Raw genomic sequence first — 23854 nt, 5'->3', positions numbered from 1 at the left:
CGCACTGGCTTGGCTACGGGGAGCAGGCTCGGTGGGGTAGGGTTGGGTAGGGTTGGGCAGGCTCGGTGCTCGAGACCTGTAGTGCGCCTTCACGGTCCGGTCTATCCGGTGCCACCTCCACGCACCAGCCCTCCGGTGGCAGCCCCCCGCACCAGGCTGTCTCTCCGTCTCCGCACTACAGGTGCTCCCGCCTGCTAGCGCTGCCAGAGTCTTCCTCCTGTCCAGCGCCGCCTGAGCCGTCCGTCTGTCCAGCGTCGCCTGAGCCGTCCGTCTGTCCAGCGCCGCCTGAGCCGTCCGTCTGTCCAGCGTCGCCTGAGCCGTCCGTCTGTCCAGCGCCGCCTGAGCCGTCCGTCTGTCCAGCGCCGCCTGAGCCGTCCGTCTGTCCAGCGCCGCCTGAGCCGTCCGTCTGTCCAGCGCCGCCTGAGCCGTCCGTCTGTCCAGCGCCGCCTGAGCCGTCTGTCTGTCCTGAGCCGCCCGTCTGTCCTGAGCCGCCAGAGCCGCCCGTCTGTCCTGAGCTGCAAGCGCCACCAGTCAGTCAGGAGCTGCCAGAGCCGCCCGTCAGTCAGGAGCTGCCAGAGCCGCCCGTCAGTCAGGAGCTGCCAGAGCCGCCCGCCAGTCAGGAGCTGCCAGAGCCGCCCGCCAGTCAGGAGCTGCCAGAGCCGCCCGCCAGTCAGGAGCTGCCAGAGCCGCCCGCCAGTCAGGAGCTGCCAGAGCCAACCGCCAGTCAGGAGCTGCCAGAGCCGCCCGTCAGTCAGGAGCTGCCAGAGCCGCCCGCCAGTCAGGAGCTGCCAGAGCCGCCCGCCAGTCCTGAGCTACCCCTCAGTCCGGAGCTGCCCCTCAGTCCGGAGCTGCCCCTCAGTCTGGAGCTGCCCCTCAGTCCGGAGCTGCACCTCAGTCCAGAGGCGCCCCTCAGTCCAGAGGCGCTCCTCAGTCCAGTGGGGTCTTTAGTAGGGTTGCCAGGCCAAGGACGCCACTAAAGCGGACTAAGACTATGGTGGAGTGGGGTCCACGTCCAGCGCCAGAGCCGCCACCGCGGACAGATGCCCACCCAGACCCTCCCCTATAGGTTCAGGTTTTGCGGCCGGAGTCCGCACCTTGGGGGGGGGGGGGGTACTGTCACGTTCTGACCTTAGTTCTTTTGTTATTTCTTTGTTTTAGTATGGTCAGGGCGTGAGTTGGGTGGGTTATCTATGTTCGTTTTTCTATGTTGGTTTTTTCGTTTGGCCTGGTATGATTCTCAATCAGAGGCAGGTGTCGTTAGTTGTCTCTGATTGAGAATCATACTTAGGTAGCCTTTTTTCACCTGGGTTTCGTGGGTGGTTGTCTTCCGTGTCTGTGTGTTCCACACGGAACTGTTTCGGTTTTAGTTCGTTCACTTTATTGTTTTGTATTTCAGTGTTCAGGTTTGTTCCATTAAATATTCATCATGAACACTTACAACGCTGCGCTTTGGTCCTCCTCTCTTTCTCCCAACGAAGATCGTTACACCGCTGACAGCCAGGTATATTTATTTCATTTTTTTCTTTAACATTGTAGCAGTGGTAAGATGTTGGGACTTTATGTAGGCCCAAACAGTTTGTGGGTACCGTTTGTCACGTTATAGTGCAATTAATATATTGTTTCGTTTTTTAGCACCAAGATTTCCATGCTAAAATCGCCACTGTAGACTACACATCATTAAATATATTGTGACAATTGACAGACAGTAGCTTATAAGTAGCAAAATACATCTCAATTGATTGAAGATGAAATTCATTTCAATATGATTGAAATAGGCCTATAGCTTATTGTTTATATTTTAATGCAGGCATCTCATTTTTCATGTTTGTTTGTATCAATTGCAAAAACACTGGCAACTTGGTATTTGTAGTCAACTTTGTTGGGAAGTTATCAGCGGTCATAGAGACATGGATAAACCATGGATAAACTATGTTTAGTGGACCTTCTGTGTATAAAGTGACACGGGAGCGCAAAAATGCTCCTAAAATCTAAATCTAAAAATGCTGTTCTACGAGTGGTCTGAGGCAGGCATTGGATTATGAGCGTTTTCAAGTGCAACGTTAATAAGAATGGTTTTAGGAAACAACTCTGAGATTTAACGATGCTCCTACGAAGGTTCTAAAAATGAACTTAGCCATAAGATGCTTTTGGGAAAACAGGCCCAGTACGGCACACAAGTCCCTAGTGGCCAGAGGGCCTCAGTGCAGTATGGTGGAGTCCACTATCCTTAAAGGACATGTAGCACAAGATTAGAGTTCTATCGTGTCTATATATAAATACATACTGTCGACAAACTAGGCCTACCTGTTCATCGTCTGCTCTTACACATATCAATGTAGTTATTCATTATCAGCTTATGAGCAAATAGCAGGCCTGTTCAGTCATTGTCTGCAAACATCAATAAAACACTTCATTCACCACCTCCACAATGCCTGCTCCATTCCACCACCTAGCTACAAACACTGCCCTGGGGCAGTAAACCTGCTTTCCCTGTGGTCAGAGGGCAGAGGTCAGAGGTTAAGAGAGAGGTGAGGTCTGCCTGCCACTGACCTCTACCTCCAACTGTTCAGATTAATCCAAGTCTACAAACCCTTAAACCGCTGCAAGGCTTTCTCTGTTAATCATTCTGGGTAATCATTGCAGTTTGTGAAGTCCACTCTGTATTCATATTCTTATGTCTTAGTGTATACTATAAGTGCCTATGTGGGGGTGTAGGCTATGGTGCTTGTTTGACTGACCTGTACCCTTGTTGCAGTCATAACACAATACCTACTTATCTCTTCCAGCCATCAGAACAACCCTGCATAAACTCACACTGGCACTGGCTGTATGAAAAACAAAGACATACAGTACACACACACACACACACACACACACACACACACACACACACACACACACACACACACACACACACACACACACACACACACACACACACACACACACACACAAAGACACATTTCTAAACATACGCAATGGAAGCGACTGGAATCGAAAACATTTCAACCAATGAATATATTGGTCAACTTACAATGCTCTTACATTGAACACAGTGAGAATACAAACAGAGTAGAAGGAAAACATGAAGGAACGTTTCTAAAGGACATTCTTTCTATGTGCAGTGTGTTTCATCAACTATAAACTTTGCTTGACAAGGAGCTTCAGGGATGCATGCTTTGAAAGCAGGGTGTCGATACACCAGCTTGTATACCTATCAAACAATGGTTTTCCTTCCCTGAGCCCTTTTTTCTCTTTCAAGGTTTGGGTGATAGAGATAGGGAGGGAGGATACTCATTTCAACCACCATATCAAGTAACTGTCAGCATGTCTAGACCAGGGGTTTCAGATGCTTCTGCCTGGCCATGGCTGAGGAGTTAAAGCCCTTGTGGGTCACAATACCGCCGGGCTTTAGGGCCTTTAGAAACCCAATGGCCCATTGTTGTCACTGACAGCTCCTTAACTTTTCATGAGATGGCTGACAGTGCAGACAAAACAAACCTTCCTCCTCCCAATCCATCACATGGCACGGCCAAAATATTGAGTAACCCTTTCAGGGCAGAAACCATCTGAAGGAGGGGGGTATTGTTCATTAAGTGCGGGTGGATCTGAGCCAGGTGTACAGGTATGGTCTTTCTATAGGCATGTTGAATGTTGACAGATCCTCTGATTACAGAAGAGGGGTAATTAGTGCTTTGAACATGAGGTTAGCCTTTAAGTGACCATCTTTCCCCCGATTATACTTTACCTTGCTTTCATGTCCAGCCACATGAAATATAGTGTAATGTCTGCTGTAGTCAACCAGACTGTCTGCCATTTACCATTGAAGTTGCTTGTTAGTTTTTAATGATATGAATCAAATACTGTACATTAACCAGGTGAATGCCTTTGATTGGGGGTGAGAATCAATTCTGCAGAACCCCAGTGTCTCCACTTCAGCTGCCTCTTAAGCAACACCCATTCTCCCAAGGCTTCTGTAATGCTCTTCTGTCTAACAATGTCTAGTTAATGTGTGTCCAAGTCACTGTATTTTACTTTAGAGCAGGGTCATACCTCAAGGACAAAACTCCATCATGACAGAGTTAAGCTTTAGTATTACTCTAAGTTGAGACTTGACATATTGTATTAAGATTAGTAGGTATTACGTGATTGGCTGCATTAAGTGAGGTGAAGTGGAATGGGTGATGTCAGACAAGGCACATGCCAGCTATAAATATTAAAACAAAAGACGTTGGCAACACGGGAACTGCTCCTCTGAAAATGAGACAGGTACTTAAAGTCGGCGAGAGTGAGAAAATACTAATTGCTGTCACTGGTTGTGCAAGCTGCAGCAGACCATAAAGAAAATAATCTGTCACCTTCATTGTTCTAATGCTGACCCTGCGTTTCCCTCGACAACACCTCACAGCACTGCAGCAGCCGTCTCCCTCCCAGCCCAGCTGTAGTGTATGCTGGCTGCCGCTACTCTGAGCTCCTTCAGGTTGACACTGAGCCAGTGGCCCAGAGCATAGAGACACTCGTGAGAACAGGAGCTCTTCAAGTTCCCCAATGAGTCATAACAACGTTAGACTGACCTGATAGGGTTCTTTGAAAGACAAACAGGATAACACGAAAGCCACCTCTGAGGCAGTTCACTGTGTCTGTGTATTTCCCAGTGAAGTACAAAAAAAGTATGAATGTATGTACTTGTAAGTCGCTCTGGATAAGAGCGTCTGCTAAATGACTTAAATGTAAATGTAAATGTAAGTTACCCAAGCCAGTCCCTGCCTAGGGATTCAGCATATGTTGAATGTTATATGCTGTATGTTATATGTTGGTTGTTACATATGTTATATGTTGGTTGTTACTGCTACTGTATTCAAAATATTAGTCTACTGGAAGTCCGGGGGGGGGGGGTATAGGGTGCAGGCTGACTTCCTCATCACAAAAACGGGACGGCAGGAGGATAGGGCAAGGAGGGGGGAAAGCTCTCACATAAACAGCCTCCGCACTCACATGACAGGTACAGCAGAACTCTGTAGCTCTGATGCCAGGAACACCAATAACCCAGTACAGCAATCTTTCCACCACACATCACCTCTTCCACCAAAGGAAATCTGTGAAAGCCATCCATCCACCACCACATCAAGTCCAGAGCCTCCAGGTGGGCAGCACAGGCCCAACAGGACAATGGAGCCCTTTCTCCTGCAGCTGGAGAAATTGATTCCATGAGGCAAGCACAATAAGAGCACCATGCCTTAACTGTTTACCACCTTAAAATTAGGACCCTATTTAGCCATCAACATGTGTATAATATGAGAAGGAAGGGACAGCCCCCATCCCACCCTCCAACCCCTCCACACCTAGAGAGGACCACACAGGTAACTGAGAGAGTACTCAGTTCCCATGGAGAAGGACTGGCAGGTGGGATAGTGTATGTCTGTTTGGGGAGGGAGGACTTACCTGGTGCTTCAATATATAGAGATCTGATATGATTTAGGCCACCCCACATAGAGACTAGACCACACATACAGAACAGAAGTTCAATTCCTCCCAAAAGTTTTTCCCCGTCCCGTATCTCCCTGTTCCCATAAGACATTAGGTGTTGAGGGGATTCAGAGGAGGCTGGAGGGTTTGTAATCCAAGCTAAGCATGAGACCGTCCCTCAACACGACAATAAAGGAGAAGAAACCCTGGGGCAAACTCACGCAGAAGCAACAACAAAACGTCTGAGGGCCTATATTTAACAGTGATGGGAATTGTGGGGCGAGCCATACAGGAACACTTTCAATGCATGGCGAAGGTCAATTGGGACTTAACTTCCTCCTCAGACTCTGCCACTTGCTTATTTTCTCCCTCCTTTCCCCCCCCCCTCCCCACCCCTCTCCCCGACAACATAATAAAGAGATAAGCATTGTTTAGCAAAACAATGAGCCACTTCCAAAGACCTTTCGGTCTCAGACGCTGAGTTTTCACATCCATGAACAGCGTGTGGCCGTGAGCAGAGAAATAAAAGACTTCACAGGAAGACTGGGACATTATAATTGGAGTCAATACCCCACAGCCTCTCACGACTCCAGTATCTACAAATGAGAAGGACTTGATATGTATTACCTCTACACCCAACCAGAGGACAAAAGCAGCTCTATAATAAGGTGTGTTGGTATGGGGAGTTATAGCCACAGCTTTTGCGGTGACCGTATTATCGCCAGTCTGCCGGACACGAGTCATGAAGGCAGTCAAATTTGACATGACTGTTTAGTCATGGTAATTAGGCTTCTCCAAGCTCTGATGGTCATTTGTAGCCTACCAAACTTGCTAACTGTCTGGTACTCTGCACTCTATTGTCCCTCTAATCACTAAGAGATCAATGCAAACATATATGGAAATCTAATCAAGCACTTTTTATTTATTTTTTACCTTCATTTAACTAGGCAAGTCAGTTAAGAACAAATTCTTGTTTTCAAGGTTAACTGCCTTGTTCAGGGTCAGAATGCCATATTTTTACCTTGTCAGCTCGGGGATTTGATCTTGCAACCTTTCGGTTACTAGTCCAAAGCTCTAACCACTAGGATACCTGCCACCCCATGAGAGCCCATGAGCTCATGTTGCAACATTTCTATAGGCTATGCAATTGCGTGAGAAAACAGAGTGATGGCCGCCAATAAAATGATGAGGATCCCATCAGCTTTTTATAGGCTAGGCCTATTATATTTATTTCTCAACTTTCCTAATATTAAGCACATTGCTTATATTTACAACAGGAGTATAGCCTACCAGGCTGGCATGAAAATAAACCACGGGAAACGCGTCCTCCATTCGCTATTTAAGTGCATAGATGTCACGTTCCTGACCTGTTTTCTGTTGTTTTGTATGTGTTTAGTTGGTCGGGACGTGAGCTGGGTGGGAATTCTGTGTTGTGTGTCTAGTTTGTCTGTTTCTATGTCAGCCTGGTGTGGGTTCTCAATCAGAGACAGATGGTAGTCGTTGTCTCTGATTGAGACTCATATGTGGGGGGCTTGTTTTGTGTTGGGATTTTGTGGGTGTTTGTTTCCTGTCTCTGTGTTTGTGTTCTGCACCAGATAGGACTGTCTCGACTTTCACATTTGTTGTTTTTGTATTGTTGTAAGTGTTCACCATTTATGTTCAAATTAAACATGTTGAACACTAACCGCGCTGCATTTTGGTCCTCTACTTCACCCCAGGAAGAAAGTCGTTACAGAAACACCCACCAAACCCGGACCAAGCAGCGTGGCAACGGGCAGCAGCAACAGCAGCAGCGGTACCAGGAGGAATGGTCATGGGAGGAAATCATAAACGGAAAAGGACCCTGGGCAAAGGTGGGAGAGAATCGCCACTCTTGGGAGGAGAAGGAGGCAGCTACAGCCCAGGAGCGCTGGATTGAGGAGGCAGCACGTAAGAGAGGCTGGAAGCCCGAGAGGCTCACCCAAAAATTTCTTGGGGGGGGGCTAAAGGGGAGTGTGGCGAAGCCGGGTTGGATACCTGAGCCAACTCCCCGGGCTTACCGTGGAGTGAGAGGGCGTCGTACCGGTCAGACACCGTGTTATGCGGTAAAGCGCACGGTGTCCCCAGTACGCGTGCTTACCCCATTGCGGGCTATTCCACCTTGCCGCACTGGGACGGCTAGGTTGGGCATCGAGCTGGATGTCATGAAGCCGGCCCAACGTATCTGGCCTCCAGTACGTCTCCTCGGGCCGGCGTACATGGCACCAGCCTTACAGGTGGTGTCCCCGGTTCGCCTGCATAGCCCAGTGCGGGTTGTTCCACCTCGCCGCACTGGCAGGGCTACGGGGACCATTCAACCTGGTAAGGTTGGAGAGGCTCGGTGCTCAAGAGCGCGTGTCCTCCTTCACGGTCCGGTATATCCGGCGCCACCTTCCCGCCCCAGCCCAGTACCACCAGTGCCTACACCACGCACCAGGCTTCCAGTGCATCTCCAGAGCCCTGTTCCTCCTCCCCGCACTCGCCCTGAGGTGCGTGCCCTCAGCCCGGTACCTCCAGTTCCGGCACCACGCATCAGGCGTCTCAGCCGGCCAGAGTCTGCCGTCTGCCCAGCGGTGCCTGAACTGCCCGTCTGCCCAGCGGCGCCTGAACTGCCCGTCTGCCCAACGCCGTCTGAACTGTCCGTCTGCCCAGCGCCGTCTGAGCCGTCCGTCTGCCCAGCGCCGTCTGAGCCATCCGTCTGCCCAGCGCCGTCTGAGCCATCCGTCTGCCCAGCGCCGTCTGAGCCATCCGTCTGCCCAGCGCCGTCTGAGCCATCCGTCTGCCCAGCGCCATCTGAGCCATCCGTCTGCCCAGCGCCATCTGAGCCATCCGTCTGCCCAGCGCCGTCTGAGCCATCCGTCTGCCCAGCGCCGTCTGAGCCATCCGTCTGCCACGAGCCATTAGAGCCGCCCGTCTGTCCCGAGCCATTAGAGCCGTCCGTCAGTCAGGAGCCGCTAGAGCCGTCCGTCAGTCAGGAGCTGCCAGAGCCGCCAGCCAGTCAGGAGCTGCCAGAGCCGCCAGCCAGTCAGGAGCTGCCAGAGCCGCCAGCCAGTCAGGAGCTGCCAGAGCCGCCAGCCAGTCAGGAGCTGCCAGAGACGCCAGCCAGTCAGGAGCTGCCAGAGACGCCAGCCAGTCAGGAGCTGCCAGAGACGCCAGCCAGTCAGGAGCTGCCAGAGACGCCAGCCAGTCAGGAGCTGCCAGAGACGCCAGCCAGTCAGGAGCTGCCAGAGCTGCCCTACAGTCATGAGCTGCCCTACAGTCATGAGCTGCCCTTCAGTCATGAGCTGCCCTACAGTCATGAGCTGCCCTCCAGTCATGAGCTGCCCTCCAGTCATGAGCTGCCCTCCAGTCATGAGCTGCCCTTCAGTCATGAGCTGCCCTTCAGTCATGAGCTGCCCTTCAGTCATGAGCTGCCCTTCAGTCATGAGCTGCCCTCCAGTCATGAGCTGCCCTTCAGTCATGAGCTGCCCTTCAGTCATGAGCTGCCCTCCAGTCATGAGCTGCCCTCCAGTCATGAGCTGCCCTCCAGTCATGAGCTGCCCTCCAGTCATGAGCTGCCACTCAGTCCGGAGCTGCCACTCAGTCCGGAGCTACCACTAGTCCGGAGTTGTCCCTCTGTCCTGAGCTACCTCTCTGTCCTGGGCTACCTCTCTGTCCTGAGCTACCTCTCTGTCCTGAGCTACCTCTTTGTCCTGAACTACCTCTCTGTCCTGAGTTGTCTCCTCTATTGTAGAGGGGAGTTGGTGAAGGTTCCTGGACCATGGTCGGGGGCGAGGGTCGCCACTCAAGGGACGCTAAGGAGGTGGACAAAGACAATGGTGGAGTGGTGCCCTCGTCCACCGCCGGAGCCGCCACCGCGGACAGATGCCCACCCAGACCCTCCCCTTGAGTTTTAGGGGTGCGCCCGGAGTTCGCACCTTGAGGGGGGGGTTCTGTCACGTTCCTGACCTGTTTTCTGTTGTTTTGTATGTGTTTAGTTGGTCGGGACGTGAGCTGGGTGGGAATTCTGTGTTGTGTGTCTAGTTTGTCTGTTTCTATGTCAGCCTGGTGTGGGTTCTCAATCAGAGACAGATGGTAGTCGTTGTCTCTGATTGAGACTCATATGTGGGGGGCTTGTTTTGTGTTGGGATTTTGTGGGTGTTTGTTTCCTGTCTCTGTGTTTGTGTTCTGCACCAGATAGGACTGTCTCGACTTTCACATTTGTTGTTTTTGTATTGTTGTAAGTGTTCACCATTTATGTTCAAATTAAACATGTTGAACACTAACCGCGCTGCATTTTGGTCCTCTACTTCACCCCAGGAAGAAAGTCGTTACAATAGATGACATGTATTGTTTCCGCTGCCCCCGTTTCGAGACAGGTGCATGATAATAGTCCATTCTTAATCAAAACAAATGTCACACATATATTATTTAGTAAATGTAAAGATTAAATCAAGAATAGTCTGATGGGTGACAATATTATCCTATCACTTGTGATTTATATTTATTTTATTTTTATTTCACCTTTATTTAACCAGGTAGGCCAGTTTACAACTGTGACCTGGCCAAGATAAAGCAAAGCAGTGTGACAAAAACAACAACACAGAGTTACACATAAACAAACGTAATAACACAAAAGAAAAATAGAAAAATCTATGTACAGCGTGAGCAAATGTAGAAGAGTAGGGAGGTAGGCAATAAATAGGCCCTAGAGGCGAAAATAATTACAATTCAGCATTAATGCTGGAGTGATAGATGTGCAGATGATGATGTGCAAGTAGAGATACTGGGGTGCAAAAGAGCAAGTGGGTAAGTAATATTATGGGGATGAGGTAGTCGGGTGTGCTATTTACAGATTGGCTGTGTGCAGGTACAGTGATCGGTAAGCTGCTCAGACAGCTGATGCTTAAAGTTAGAGAGGGAGATATAAGACTCCAGCTTCAGAGATTTTGCAATTCCTTCCAGTCATTGGCAGCAGAGAACTGTAAGGAAAGGCGGCCAAAGGAAGTGTTGGCTTTGGGGATGACCAGTGCAATGTACCTGCTGGAGCGCGTGCTATGGGTGGGTGTTGCTATGGTGACCAGTGAGCTGAGATAAGGCGGGGCTTTACCTAGCAAAGACTTGTAGATGATCTGGAGCCAGTGGGTTTGGCGACGGATATGTAGTGAGGGCCAGCCAACGAGAGCATACAGGTCGCAGTGGTGGGTGGTATATGGGGCTTTGGTGATTAAATGGATGGCACTGCGATAGACTACATCCAGTTTGCTAAGTAGAGTGTTGGGGGCAATTTTGTAAATGACATCGCCGAAGTCAAGGATCGGTAGGATAGTCAGTTTTGCGAGGGTATGTTTGACGGCATGAGTGAAGGAGGCTTTGTTGCGAAATAGGAAGCCGATTCTAGATTTAATTTTGGATTGGAGATGCTTAACCTCTCTAGGGTATGTGGGACGGTAGCGTCTCACCTCTTCAACAGCCAGTGAAACTGCAGGGCGCCAAATTCAAAACAACAGAAATCCCATAATTAAAATTCCTCAAACATACAAGTATTTTACACCATTTTAAAGATACACTTGTTGTAAATCCAGCCACAGTGTCCGATTTCAAAAAGGCTTTACGACGAAAGCACACCAAACGATTATGTTAGGTCAGAGCCAAGTCACAGAAAAATAGCCATTTTTCCAGCCAAAGAGAGGAGTCACAAAAGGCAGAAATAGAGATAAAATTAATCACTAACTGTTGTGTATTGATATTCTAGTTTTGTCCCTTTAGGGCACCTGTAACCCCCCCTTGCTTACCTACGTTGAAATGCTTGGAATGTTCTTCCTGTGAAACGCATTAAACAATAACCACGTTAATTTCTACTCCCGTCTCATGTCCTGTCCTTATATTAGTTGTATAAGTAATACAGTGTGCTATACAACACTAACCTTTGATGATCATCATCAGATGACACTCAAAGGACTTCATGTTACACAAGACATGTATGTTTTGTTCGGTAAAGTTCATATTTATATCCAAAAAATCTGAGTTTACATTGGCACGTTATGTTCAGTAGTTCCTAAACATCCGGTGATTTTGCAGAGAGCCACATCAATTTACAGAAATACTCATAATAAACATTGCTAAAAGATACAACTGTTATGCATGGAATTTTAGATCCACTTCTCCTTAATGCAACCGCTGTGTCAGAATTCAAAAAAACTTTACGGAAAAAGCACACCATGCAATAATCTGAGTACAGCGCTCAGAGACCAACACAACCCAAAGAGATATCCGCCATGTTGTGTAGTCAACAGATGTCAGAATAGCATTATAAATATTCACTTACCTTTGATGATCTTCATCAGAATGCACTCCCAGGAATCCCAGTTCACAATAAATGTTTGTTTTGTTCGATGAAGTCCATCATTTATGTCCAAATACATCCTTTTTGTTAGCGCGTAGCCCAGTAATCAAAATTAATGACGCACGATCACTAGGTGCAGACGAAAGTCAAAAAGTTCCGTTACAGTCTGTAGAAACATGTCAAACGATGTATAGAATCAATCTTTAAGATGTTTTTAACGTAAATCTTCAATAATGTTCCAACTGGAGAATTCCTTTGTCTTCAGAAATGCAATGGAACGCAAGCTAACTCTCTCATGTGAACACGCCTGGTCAGCTCGTGGCTCTCTGGCAGACCTCTGACTCATTCCCCTCTCATTCGCCCCCAATTCACAAAAGAAGCCTCTAACAAGGTTCTAAAGACTGTTGACATCTAGTGGAAGCCTTAGGAAGTGCAATATGACCCAATTTCCACTGTATCTTGGATAAGCAAAGAGTTGAAAAACTACAAACCTCAGATTTCCCACTTCATGGTTGGATTTTTTCTCAGGTTTTTGCCTGCCATATGAGTTCTGTTATACTCACAGACATCATTCAAACAGTTTTAGAAACGTCAGAGTGTTTTCTATCCAAATCTACTAATAATATGCATATATTAGCAACTGGGCCTGAGTAGCAGGCAGTTTACTCTGGGCACGCTTTTCATCCGGACGTGAAAATACTGCCCCCTACCCAAGAGAGGTTAATGTGAGTCTGGAAGGAGAGTTTACAGTCTAACCAGACACCTAGGTATTTGTAGTTGTCCACATATTCTAGGTCAGAACCGTCCAGAGTAGTGATGCTAGTCGGGCGGGAGGGTGCGGGCAGCAATCGGTTGAAGAGCATGCACTTAGTTTTACTAGCATTTAAAAGCAGTTGGAGGCCACGGAAAGAGTGTATGGCGTTGAAGCTCTTTTGGAGGTTTGTTAGCACCGTGTCCAAAAAGGGCCAGATGTATAAAGAATGGTGTCATCTGCGTAGAGGTGGATCAGAGAATCACCAGCAGCTAGAGCGACATCATTGATATATACAGAGAAAAGAGTCGGCCCGAGGATTGAACCCTGTGGCACCCCCATAGAGACTGCCAGAGGTCCGGACAACAGGTCCTCCGATTTGACACACTGAACTCTATCTGAGAAGTAGTTGGTGAACCAGGCGAGGCAGTCATTTGAGAAGCCAAGGCTACTGAGTCTGACGATAAGAATATGGTGATTGACAGAGTCGAAAGCCTTGGCCAGGTCGATGAAGACGGCTGCACAGTACTGTCTTTTATCGATGGCGGTTATGATATCGTTTAGGACCTTGAGCGTGGCTGAGGTGCACCCATGAACTGCTCGCAAACCAGATTGCATAGCGGAGAAGGTACGGTGCGATTCGAAATGGCCGGTGATCTGTTTATTAACTTGGCTTTCGAAGATTTTAGAAAGGCAGGGCAAGATGGATATAGGTCTATAACAGTTTGGGTCTAGAGTGTCTCCCCCTTTGAAGAGGGGGATGACCACGGCAGCTTTCCAATCTTTGGGGATCTCAGATTACATGAAGGAGAGGTTGAATAGGCTAGTAATAGGGGTTGCAACAATTTCGGCGGATAATTTTAGAAAGAGAGGGTCCAGATTGTCTAGCCCAGCTGATTTGTAGGGATCCAGATTTTGCAGTTCTTTCAGAACATCCTCTGTCTGGTTTTGGGTGAAGGAGGAGTGGGAGGGGGCAGTGGGCAAGTTGCTGCAGGGGGTGCTGAGATGTTGGCCAGGGTAGGGGTAGCCAGGTGGAAAGCAAGGCCAGCTGTGGAAAAATGCTTATTGAAATGATCGATTATCTTAGATTTATCGGTGGAGACAGTGTTTCCTATCCTCAGTGCAGTGGGCAGCTGGGAGGAGGTGCTCTTATTCTCCATGGACTTTACAGTGTCCCAAAACTTTTTGGAATTAGTGCTACAGGAAGCAAATTTCTGTTTGAAAAAGCTAGACTTAGCTTTCCTAACTGACTGAGTATATTGATTCTTGACTTCCCTGAAATGTTACATATCGCGGGGGCTATTCAATGCTAATGCAGAACGCTACAGGATGATTTTGTGCTGGTCTAGGGCAGTCAATGAGGCAGTGATCGCTGAGATCCTGGTTGAAGAAAGCAGAGGTGAATTTAGGGCAGGTTGGTCAGGATGATATCTAAGAGGGTGCCCATGGTTACAGATTTCGGGTTGTACCTGGTAGGTTCCTTGATGATTTGTGTGAGATTGAGGGCATCTATCTTAGATTGTAGGACAGCTGGGGTGTTAAGCATGTCCCATGATATAGTATCACTTGTGAATGATGCCCAGCATAATAAGCAATGCCTCATAGTTGCACACCTCATGTAGAACAGCCCATAGGCCTACATGTTTTAATAAGGTTTGTATCACAACTAAAGTGGCCAAGTAATTTCTTAAAATTAAGCACATTAATCTGTTTTACAAAGGGTGTAGAGCCTAACTGACATATATAAGCAGCACCTTAGTTTCAAGTTTGGGGAAGATAATTTACACCATAAAAATGCACCTTTATAATAAAAGCATTACATGCATAATTGCATTTGTTGTCACTTTTGATAATGGTGTTTTCCGCTAATGGAACATTTGCGCTTATATCCTACTACCATGTGCACATTGATGCGCTTATAATGTGAAGAAATAGCCTAATAGTTTATCAACATTTTATGGAAAACATTCTAATCTGTTGCGTCAGCCACATTTCATTAAAAAAAAAATTTTTTGATGCTAGTAATTGTATTAATTTGGGATCTATCTCATCCCACAACTGTCCCAGACTATGTTTGGAATATTTATTTATCGCACAGAATAGAATAGGTCGACTTTTGTACTATGGGGATAGCAGATTGAAATAGGCTAGTGCTTTTGCTGTTTGTTAGGCCTACTCATCTTGTTGGCTGACGAAAAGTAAATGTGGACAGTTCTTCCAATATCTTCAATATGCACCTCGGATTTGATAAGGATGTACGCAGTTGAGCGGTGCCTGTATATAGCCTCGCTACTGTTATTTTTCACTGTCTTTTTACTGTTGTTTTTATTTCTTTACTTATCTATTGTTCACCTAATACCTATTTTTTACTTAAAAAATTGCACTGTTGGTTAGTAAGCATTTCACTGTAAGGTCTACACATGTTGTATTCGGCGCACGTGACAAATAAACTTTGATTTGATGTGTCTGACTTGTAGCCTGTGAGAAGACCCGATCACGTGACAGAGAGCCATGTGAGTGAGAGATGCTTCGGATTGCGCAGCACACTCAGGGAGAAGGGCACAATGCAGCACTCCGGGCCGCAAAAGACATGGATTATTTTAGGGTGCATTACGGCCAACAAGGGGATGCCTCCGTGACATTTGCGCCATTATCAAGTGCTTGTCAAATTGTGAATGAGAGACTATTGGAGTGTGTACAGCCTGCACAAAAACAAAGCAGAGCTCATGCCTTTCAAGGGACTTCTTTCAAATCATCATTAGAGTCTCATCATACAGCCTTACAATGTATTAAAAATCTAAACATAAAGCCGCCCAACGTTTGTAGAACAACTAAATTTACATTAACAACTCTAAATTAAGCATATAGGAGTACCTATTTCTTTGTTAACCACTCAACACTGAAATAGAGTACATTTTCTTCATAGCATGCTTCTTTAGACCTGTCTAAAATAAATACTGGATTTATTGTGCAGGTGTAGGTTATATTACATATATTTATTCAACTTTTTTAAATGGCTTGTAGGCTATGTGTGGAAGCCAGGAGATGACAAATGTGTTTATTCATTAACGGTCAATTACCGTGAGACAGACAGTTATTTGCTTGACAATCGCCACAGCTACTACATGCTGGGAATACAGAGCTCACAAGTCTTACAGCCATGTCTCACCCTGCCGTTGTGTACCCATCGCACTGGACTATATCATAGGCAAATGGGCAGTGGGTACAAACGTAAAACCATCAGAGAAGTGCCCATCAGTGATGAGGACCACAAAGCAAAGCTGGGGCATGGGTCAAACCTGCAGAATCACACTGTATGCCTACAACTACCTACACTGGGAGGAGGGTGGCAGCACGCTTTATTCTGAGCATGCCATCTGCCCCTATATCACCTGCAGTAAATGAGTGGAAACAAGACAGCCTGTCCCTGTTACGCCAACCGAGCATGAGGTGAACAAACACACACTGATCTCCCATTACCACATGCTTCATAATAAACGTAAGACCCACCTCACTGGACTCATTTCAAGAGGGGGGAGGAAAGAAGAGGTTATTACCATGTCATTGCAATATTCACAAAAATCAACCAAGAGCACAGATCAGCAGAGTCATGGTGGTGTCAATTCAGGTTGATCAACTGTAGGTAGCCTTGGTGTAAAATTGATGAAAAGTATTACTTTGCATTACTGGTCAAATACAACCAGCACTTGAGACTCAAAGTAAAGTTAAACATGTATTCACAAACCTTTAGTGAACTTGGGTCTGCCAAGGCCAGCGCTTGCCTCTTCAGTTCAGTCACATTAATTTGACATTGTTGGCAAAAGCTTCCTTTGCCGTCCCTTCTCTCCGACTCGGAGACAGTCACCGACCCAGCGCCCTCGGGTGGTGGCCGGCTGTTACACCGCGCATACTCGGATGAGTGAAGTATTTTCCTGGTATTCAGATCAAGAGGGAACGGCGACTCTCCGCTGGGACAACCCTCCACCTTCGTCAGGAGAGAAACGCAAGTCAGTTCAAATAGATTCATTGATTTCTATGTAGGAAAATACAATGGATTCAAACTTGTAGACGCACAAGCACAGGTGTGGAAGCATAACGTTACTTGTCTGGAGTTGTTTGTTGAATACCTTGACAAACTGCATGAATGTCAACATGAATAGGTAGACATGAGCATTACCAATCTGCAGAGGTAGGCTAAATGCGATCCAAAACAAAAGGGTGTGCTGCGACAGGTGTAATTGTAAATCGGAACTGAACACTTTAACTGTATGTGCAAAACACTTGATATGGCTAAAACACTTACAGTAAACCTGCAGTTGTCAGGGTCCCGTCCATGAGTTGCATTTCCCCAAAATGAGTTCATTCTCCTAGGTCTGGGTATACCCACTAGACGTAGTTCTCACATACACTCAACTGCGTAGTTGTAAATGGAAGTGTCAGTCCCTACACACTTGTGACTAAAGCAAAACCGTCTGCTGGCTACCACTTCTGTAGAGTAGACTAATAACCATGGTTGTGTGCTGCACTGGATCAGTCCCATGACAATACAATACGAGTGAAGTGAAGTTTTGGTCCTCACTGCGCACGGTGGGCGGGAATCAACTCTTTTAAATGGGTGGGGTTCACAAGACAACTTTTGAGAAACTTTTTGGCGCATGATTTGACACTGCAATAGTAAATCACGTAAACACCGTAGGTGCATGGATCAGACAGGGTAGTTCAATGTGTGATAGTTGTATTAGGTTTATAGGTTATTAGGCTAGATATTTATAAAGCTGAACTTGCCCATTGTTATGGCTGCTTTTATCAATGCATTGCAGTAGTTTCAAGTTTTTTTTGTCACATGTACAGGATACACATGGAATACAGTACATCGTCCAACGAAATGCTTACTGTCAGGTTCCTTCTCGAGAATGGAACAACAATAAGACAATAATAAAATATAAGATATATGAACATAAAGTAAATGGCTCAGTAGAATACAATAAACATTTTAGCATGAGTATAATACAGGGAAGCACAAATTATAGTTCAATATTTAGACATCTATCAGAGAAAAGGGGGATTGGGGTGCAAGTGTTTAAATTGTGCAGTATAAGCAATATACTGTAAATAATAGTCTGGTAGTAGCAGCAATTGTGATGTGTGTGTAGCATGGATGCTACATGTCTTCCTGCGCTGCAGACGTCTGTATCAGTCCCCTAATACAGGAGCAGTAAAGGCCCAGCGCACTTCTTTTGTTGATATTTTTTTCCTACACTGCAGAGGGAAACATGGTCCGCTAATGCTGGCAAGGCTGACCCACTAATTGGGCAGGATTAGGCGGCCGCCTATGGCAGCAGATTGAAGAGGGCTGACTTTTCTGAGCCTAACTGACCAAGACCCACCTCCAACAACACATAAAACCTCACATAATTCTGCACAAAAACAGTGAGAATTTCTCTCAACCAGTGGTATATGGGTTTTTTAGGTGAGTGCTGATGCCGCCCTGTGATAAGAAGTGCCCACTTTGGCTTATGCAGGGGACCAAAATATTTTGTGTTTCCATTCCCAGCGCCTCTCCAGGGTGCTGTGGAGAGAATCATCGCTGCACGCTCCACCAACGTTCAGTCAAAAAAGTACTCTAACATAGGGTGTGGTGTGTATTGGTAAAGTGGGACACTTTCGTTTTCCAGAACACCTTACATAATCATCCCATTGTATTAAAACCCAACATAATACCATTCTAAATAGCTTAATAACTCTACTACACTATACAAAATAAAAAATATATAAATGTTAAAACCAGGATGGGTGACTCTTCTTCAAACACAAATTGTGCTGAGACCAAATCTTTTCAGTCAATACGGGCAAATTGGGACACTCAATTCTTTATTGTAAAGAAGTATAAATTAGAGAGTATATGAGTCATTTCAATATTTTAACTAGAAACTTAAACTTTTCATACAAATTAAATGTATTCAAACATGTTTTATGTATTTTTGTGGAACATTATTATTATATTCATTATCATCATATTTGATTATAATTATATGGTGTAGCCCAGATGTAATTGTATAGCCTATAAATAAAATAAAGTTAACTTCATCTAGGCCTATCAGCTCAACATTCTCAGCACTACACTCGAATGGACATTTTGTAGAATGAAACCAAAAAGACCTGACCCCTCAACAATTTAAATTACTGTTTTATTGTCACCGAGTCAAATACAGCAAAATAAACCGTCATCATATATACCTGTATGGTTATGAATATAGCTAGCAAGGATTTGTAATTTTGGTGAGGTAATATATTTCTACGTGAAGTGCAGCTATGCTAGCTTTTTCTAGAAAGCTAGCTGATAGCAGATTTGAGGAAAATGAAATTGAACATTTGATCCTATTTCCAAAATGTATTTTTATTCAGAAAAAATGTATTTCATAACCCCCAAAATATTTGTTCTGCATTAAAATGGCAGAGAAGAGTGTCCCAGTTTGACAGTAATAGGTTGTCCCAGTTTGACAGTCGGCTATTGGCATACTGGGACACCATCAACATGTCAATGTTCTAAAAAGGTGAGAGTAGTAAAAAAAACGATTTACAGTCATTTTGATTTACAATTAAATTAATCCATTCCATTTCAACGTCTGGAAATTACGTATTTTAGACATCTTTTCAACATAATTTTGCTTACTGGGACTATTCTAGTTGTGCGGACTGGCAATATTTTTTTCTCGGGATAGTCAGGACCAGCCCTGAATACAGGAGTAGTAAAGGACCAGTGCATTACTTTTGTAAGAGAACATTTTTCCCCGCGCTGCAGACGGCTGTATTGGTCCGCTAATGCAGGAGTTGTAAAGGCCCAGTGCACTACTTTTGTGGCAAATGTATTTTTATTAGTGAGTGAGTGAGTGAGTGAGTGAGTGAGTGAGTGAGTGAGTGAGTGAGTGAGTGAGTGAGTGAGTGAGTGAGTGAGTGAGTGAGTGAGTGAGTGAGTGAGTGAGTGAGTGAGTGAGTGAGTGAGTGAGTGAGTGAGTGAGTGAGTGAGTGAGTGCATGTGTGCAGAGAGGAAGTGCAGGTGGTCAGTCCACTTCAAGTGTTCAACAGTTTTATGGCTTGTGGATAGAAACTGTCTCTGAGCCTGTTGGTATCAGACCTCATCCTACATAGCATGACAGTAGAGAAATGACTGAGTTATTTCTATAGCCTAATGACATTATTATTTGAAATATTCATAGTGATTCTAGATTATTGTAGTCAATGGCTGTATCCTGTTCTCACACAAGCGGACACATTTTTAGACATTGCTTCACAGACAAGTCAACAGTACATAGCCTAACCTACTGAGCTTTACAGCCAATGCTTCCCGTTCTTGCTACTTTGGCGCCATCCTTTGGTAAATACACAGATTGCAGGATGGATTTCCCAAAATAAGGGCCATGTTCAATATTTAATTAAAAAACTTTAAATATTTGATGTTGATGATGTAAGCGACAGCGGCTTCGTGCTTCATTGTGAGGATCCCTTCTACCCTCACATGACCCAGTTGCAGCCCTTTGTCTGTCTGTCTGTCTGACTGTCTGACTGACTGTCTGACTGTCTGTCTGTGTCGTCGACTGGGTTGAGTGGGCTCACGCTTGGCAGCGCAACTGGTAGCAAATTATAGGCGTCCTTATGGGGTTAACAGAATGAGGTCAATTTAATACTGCTAAACGTTAATTTTGCAATTACACATGAAACATAACATAAGCTATTCACCCAAAAAGGCAAATACAAAATTGACTCAGAATATTTTGTCATAAATCAGAAAATTATGTTTTTATCTGAAACTATGGCCAATCAAGTCTGTCATTGTGGTCATTGATTTCGAGTCTTAATATTTGGCTATCACTGCTCGGTGCCTTCTGAACAGGAGAGAGAGCGCCCAGAGAATGAGCGCCGCGATTACAGTAGACAAATTGCTTATTAAAGCAATGAGTGTTTGAGACCACAACGCACCATCCACCCTGCTACTCTCTTCTGTTTTTGAAATTATTTTGAAGAAGAGAAATCCAACCAGCGATCACGCTATGAAGTTGGCATTGTTGATGAGGCGCATCGGACAATCAGGGGAGCTGTTCATGGTCCTGAAATACCTGACGCCCGTCAAGTTAAGATGTACAGGGTCCGAGACAATTGACTTTGTAGTTTAGGCTACCTGTAAATCCAGGTTTGTAGCGTTACTGATCACTTTGTCTATCAACTTATTTATTAGCATGATCATTTTCAAGGTAGTGTGTATTAGCTTACATTTCATGTTTTGAGTATGTTACAGTTAGTTAGAGTGCACTCACTCACCTTTGCTTTTCTCCTCAGAAGATGACTGGTAAATCCAAATATGATATCAGAGTCCACGAAGAATGTTCCCAGATCTATGAGACTGGGGTTGGGCTTGTCAGCTCCAGAGGAGCCCGAGGAGTTTGGTAAAGCCATGAGGGAAATGTGCGTAATATTCCACACCCCGGGTTATCGAATTGACATCTATATTTGTCTATTCATTTCCATTTCAGGAGATATTTTCATAGACCCCAAAACATTGCATGATTTCAATTCAAAAGCTATTCCGGACATCCAACAATGACTCAGAGAGAGCTCACTGTCTCTCCATGACCACTCCACTCAATGCCCAACAATTGCGGCGTGTGCGCAAATATATCTTTCCCGTGCGTGGCCAGCAGTCCAGCAAGACAACAAACCAATACAATCCATCCGTGATCGATACCTTTATATCCACAGGTATAGTCAGTTTTTACCCATCCTTGGACTCATGCCTGGTCTTTCAGCTCGTAGGTCTCGGAACGAAATCACATGTGCCTAAGGAGGACCACCTTTTGCAGTCCCACACCCACACCCTCCCTCTTTCCTCCTCGCTCACTCACTCACTCGCCCAGTCGCGCAATTCCCCTGCCAGTCAGTCGTTTGCTGCGCTTACTGCGGACTTGCTAGAGGCTCCAACATTAATTTATCAACGCAAACACGCACGAGAGACCTGCGTAATCCAACAGCTTCGCAATGAGCCGGTTTGAGATCTTTGATGAAACTAAACTTGTGCCATGATCCATTTAACTTAGTTGGATCCTCTCGTTTTTTTGAATGAAATTATTTTGCAGGGAAAACCCTGAGTTGATCAGTGCAGTGCACAGAGAGTCAGCTCTTGCGTTCAGGTGTGTGTGTGTATCTTGGGGCTATTCATTACGAGGCTAACATATGTAGGCTGTTGGCTTAGCTGCCTTCCAGTTTCTGATCAAATGTTAATATGTAAAAAAACTTTGAAAGACAACAATGTCTTATTTTCAAATAATTATCAAATACAGAGCAGTTTTAACTGGAATTTCAAAGTAGATCATGTATATTTTGTGTGCTTTGAAAGCTGAACAGAGGACATTAGGGCTGTTCTCTTAATAAAACATCTTATCTGAGGTGCACAGAGGACCTCGTATTAGATAAGCAGCCAGTCATCACCGATAATAAACTCATTGGTACCCGATGCCCGTTGAAGATGTCTCTTTAAAGCACATATATGGTTTGCTGGGTGTGAATGTTTTCAATTTATTTTGATTTAAGATTGTATTTCATCATTATTATGCCAGAGAAGAATACAATTCGATACAATTCTGTGTGCTCATGGATATGTTTACTCAAATACAAGAATTGGGTTGTCTATATTATTCAACCTTTATTTATTCAGGTGTGTCTCTTGAGATAAAAAACGATTTAGAAGCAAGATTAACCTGAGGGATATCAAGGTGGTTTAAATGATGCAGTTGGCTTATTAGGGTTGTGGGGATGCCCATAATAATCTCTATATGTGACCCAGTTATGCACATCACCACAAACAAACGATCAACCAAACACACACTAATACGCACAGCCACAACCACAGCTTAGACTTGTTAACTGGAAGGATTCACTGAAGCTTCAGAAGACCGATAATTACTCTCCGTAGTAAAGATGATTTACCATGTCCGACCGCCACCCAGTTCCCCACTGGAGAAGGTTTGTGTCACCCTGGGCCGCTGATGAAATTCCAAGGACCACAATCCCATGGGACTACTACCCCTACATCTGCTGCCCTTGAGCATGTAGGGAAATCGCTCTGGCATATCATTAATACTGCTCAATATCTTATCCAACTTGATAACCTTCGCAGTACACAGGGCTTCATGAGAACCATTTACCAAATATTGGTCATGTTGTTGGCGCACTGCTGAGAACACAGGAAAGAAAGCTGCGTCTTGGATGCAGCGAATAATCTTTAGATTATAATCTTTAATTAATGATTCATACATCAACACAAAAAAGCTAACGTTATTACCATAGAAACATTGGTATCATTATTCCTAGCGGTGTAAAATGTAATTATTTTAGTCGAGGATGCTATAATTTGTTACCAATAGCCTATTCATTGTACTCTCCTTCTGAAACAACAAAGATGTTTATCCTTCACCGGAAAATGTGTCAAACTGTCTGGATTCCAATGAGCCCTTTCCTTCAGCACCTCGGACAGCGACCATACCCAAGGCGCTGTTTGTCTGGACTTCAGAAACAGTTTGACACAACGAGGCTATTGACATTAATAACACAAGGGGGCACACGAGAGAGAGAGAACGCAAGAGAGAGACATTGTGTGTTTCCCACAGATCACAGACCCACAAAGACTTTGAAAATAAATCCGACATTGATAAACTCCCATATCTGTTAGGGGAAATACCACAATGTGCAATCACAGAAGCAAGATTTGTGGCCCCTTGCCATGAGAAAAAGCCATCCAGTAGACCTCAAACAACATTGTAAATACCACCTATGTTTATCTGTTTATTTATCTTCCCCCACTTTTCATACAACTATTTCCACATTGCTAAAACAATGTACATAGCTGATAATATAATACTTGAAATGTCTACCTTTTTTAAACCTGTTTACTGTTACTGTTCATTTTCAAATTGTTTTTTGTTGTTGTTAAATTTGTTTCTTCTGACTTTTTTTTGTTTATTTCACTTGCTTTGGCAATGTAAACATATGTTTTCGGTGCCAATAAAGCCCATTTGACTTGTATTGAGTGAGAGAGAGACAGAGAGAGAGAAAGAGAGTAGGAGCGAGAGAGAGACAGACAGAGAGAGAAAGAGAGTAGGAGCGAGAGAGAGAGACAGACAAGAAAGAGAGTAGGAGCAAGAGAGAGACAGAGAGAGAAAGAGTAGGAGCGAGAGGGAAGGAGAGAGAGAAAGAGAGTAGGAGCGAGAGGGAGGGAGAGAGATAGATGCTTATATATCAAACAA

General features: G+C 45.2%; 1 protein-coding gene across 1 annotated transcript in view; it reads right to left on the bottom strand.

Moving 5' to 3' along the window:
* Window positions 1-21011, bottom strand: part of LOC120059999 (kinesin-like protein KIF26A) — a 132765-nt gene extending 111754 nt beyond the window's left edge. The window contains exon 1 of the mRNA XM_039009074.1: window positions 20877-21011. Coding sequence (XP_038865002.1) covers window positions 20877-21011 — 135 coding nt within the window. The remainder of the gene's footprint in view (window positions 1-20876) is intronic.
* Between the last annotated feature and the right edge of the window lie 2843 nt (window positions 21012-23854).

The sequence above is a fragment of the Salvelinus namaycush genome, chromosome 15 (assembly GCF_016432855.1).
Source record: "Salvelinus namaycush isolate Seneca chromosome 15, SaNama_1.0, whole genome shotgun sequence".
Taxonomy (NCBI): domain Eukaryota; kingdom Metazoa; phylum Chordata; class Actinopteri; order Salmoniformes; family Salmonidae; genus Salvelinus; species Salvelinus namaycush.
The sequence above is the reverse complement of the archived record's forward strand: the minus strand, read 5'-3'. Positions and strand labels throughout refer to the sequence as shown.